Genomic DNA, 897 nt, shown 5'->3' with positions numbered 1-897 from the left:
AAGTCCTATTTCTGAAGGTAAGTTGTGACATTGGGTGGTCGCGATGACAGAAAACTTGGCGAGGGGCGCCCCGGGGAGGGGGCGGCGGCCTCGGGGGGGGCCTCTCTCCGCCGCCAGCAGCCGGATGGGTGCTCGGCTGTTATTTGCTGCTGCGAGATCGGGTCGCTGGTAAATTACAGAAAGCAGTCCTCCTCCTCCTCCTCCCCCCCCCGCCAGCCGCTTCGCTCTTCCTCCTCTCGGGTTTATTTGCAATGTATGAAACTTGCATGGCTGTGAGGAGAGCCGATCCAGTGTAGGTTTGCGAGGAGGAGGAGGACGGGGAAGGAAGGGCTGGAGGCAGGGGAAGGGAGGCAATCGCGTTAATCCCGGGCGCCGCACGGCAGCAGGTTTGCGTTAGAAATATCGGTGGCAGCCCGCCGCCGCTGAATGAGGAAGGTAAAACGAAGCGATGCGAGAGCCGCCGAGGCGACATGTACGGCGGCGGGGCGAGAGGCACCGGCAGGCGGCTGCCCGCCCCCTCCCTCCCTCTCTCCCTCCCTCCCTCCCTCCCTCTCTCCCTGCCTGCCTCCTCCCTCCCTCCCCGCCGGGGCGGGGAAGGACCGTGCCCGGGTCTCCCCCGCTCGCCGCCAGCCGAGCCGGGGGGCCGCGGGGCTTTAACCGTGCGCGGGGCGGATTCGCCACTTTTTCCGGGGGAGGCCCGCGGTTAAAAGTTTTTTTCCGGAGGTGAGTGTGTGCGGGGAGGCCGGGGCGCCGCCAGGCCGGCGGTGGTCACTCGGGCCTGGGGCGCCGAAACCATTGCCCGTCCTGCTGGTGACACGTCCAAGTCCCGCAGCCCGGTGGGGCGGCGGAGGGGCCCGGCCCGGCCCGGCCGCCGGGGCAAGGGACGGGGTGCCGGTC

General features: G+C 68.6%; 1 protein-coding gene across 1 annotated transcript in view; it reads left to right on the top strand.

Annotated features, from left to right (window-relative positions):
• Positions 1-43: 43 nt before the first annotated feature.
• Positions 44-897, top strand: part of COMMD2 (COMM domain containing 2) — a 10,246-nt gene continuing 9,392 nt past the window's right edge. Inside the window, exon 1 of the mRNA XM_010584993.1 lies at positions 44-168. Coding sequence (XP_010583295.1) covers positions 44-168 — 125 coding nt within the window. The remainder of the gene's footprint in view (positions 169-897) is intronic.

Source organism: Haliaeetus leucocephalus, unplaced genomic scaffold (genome assembly GCF_000737465.1).
Source record: "Haliaeetus leucocephalus isolate CR32 unplaced genomic scaffold, Haliaeetus_leucocephalus-4.0 Scaffold1014, whole genome shotgun sequence".
NCBI classification, from domain to species: Eukaryota; Metazoa; Chordata; class Aves; order Accipitriformes; family Accipitridae; genus Haliaeetus; species Haliaeetus leucocephalus.
This window is presented reverse-complemented; position numbering and strand designations above follow the sequence as displayed.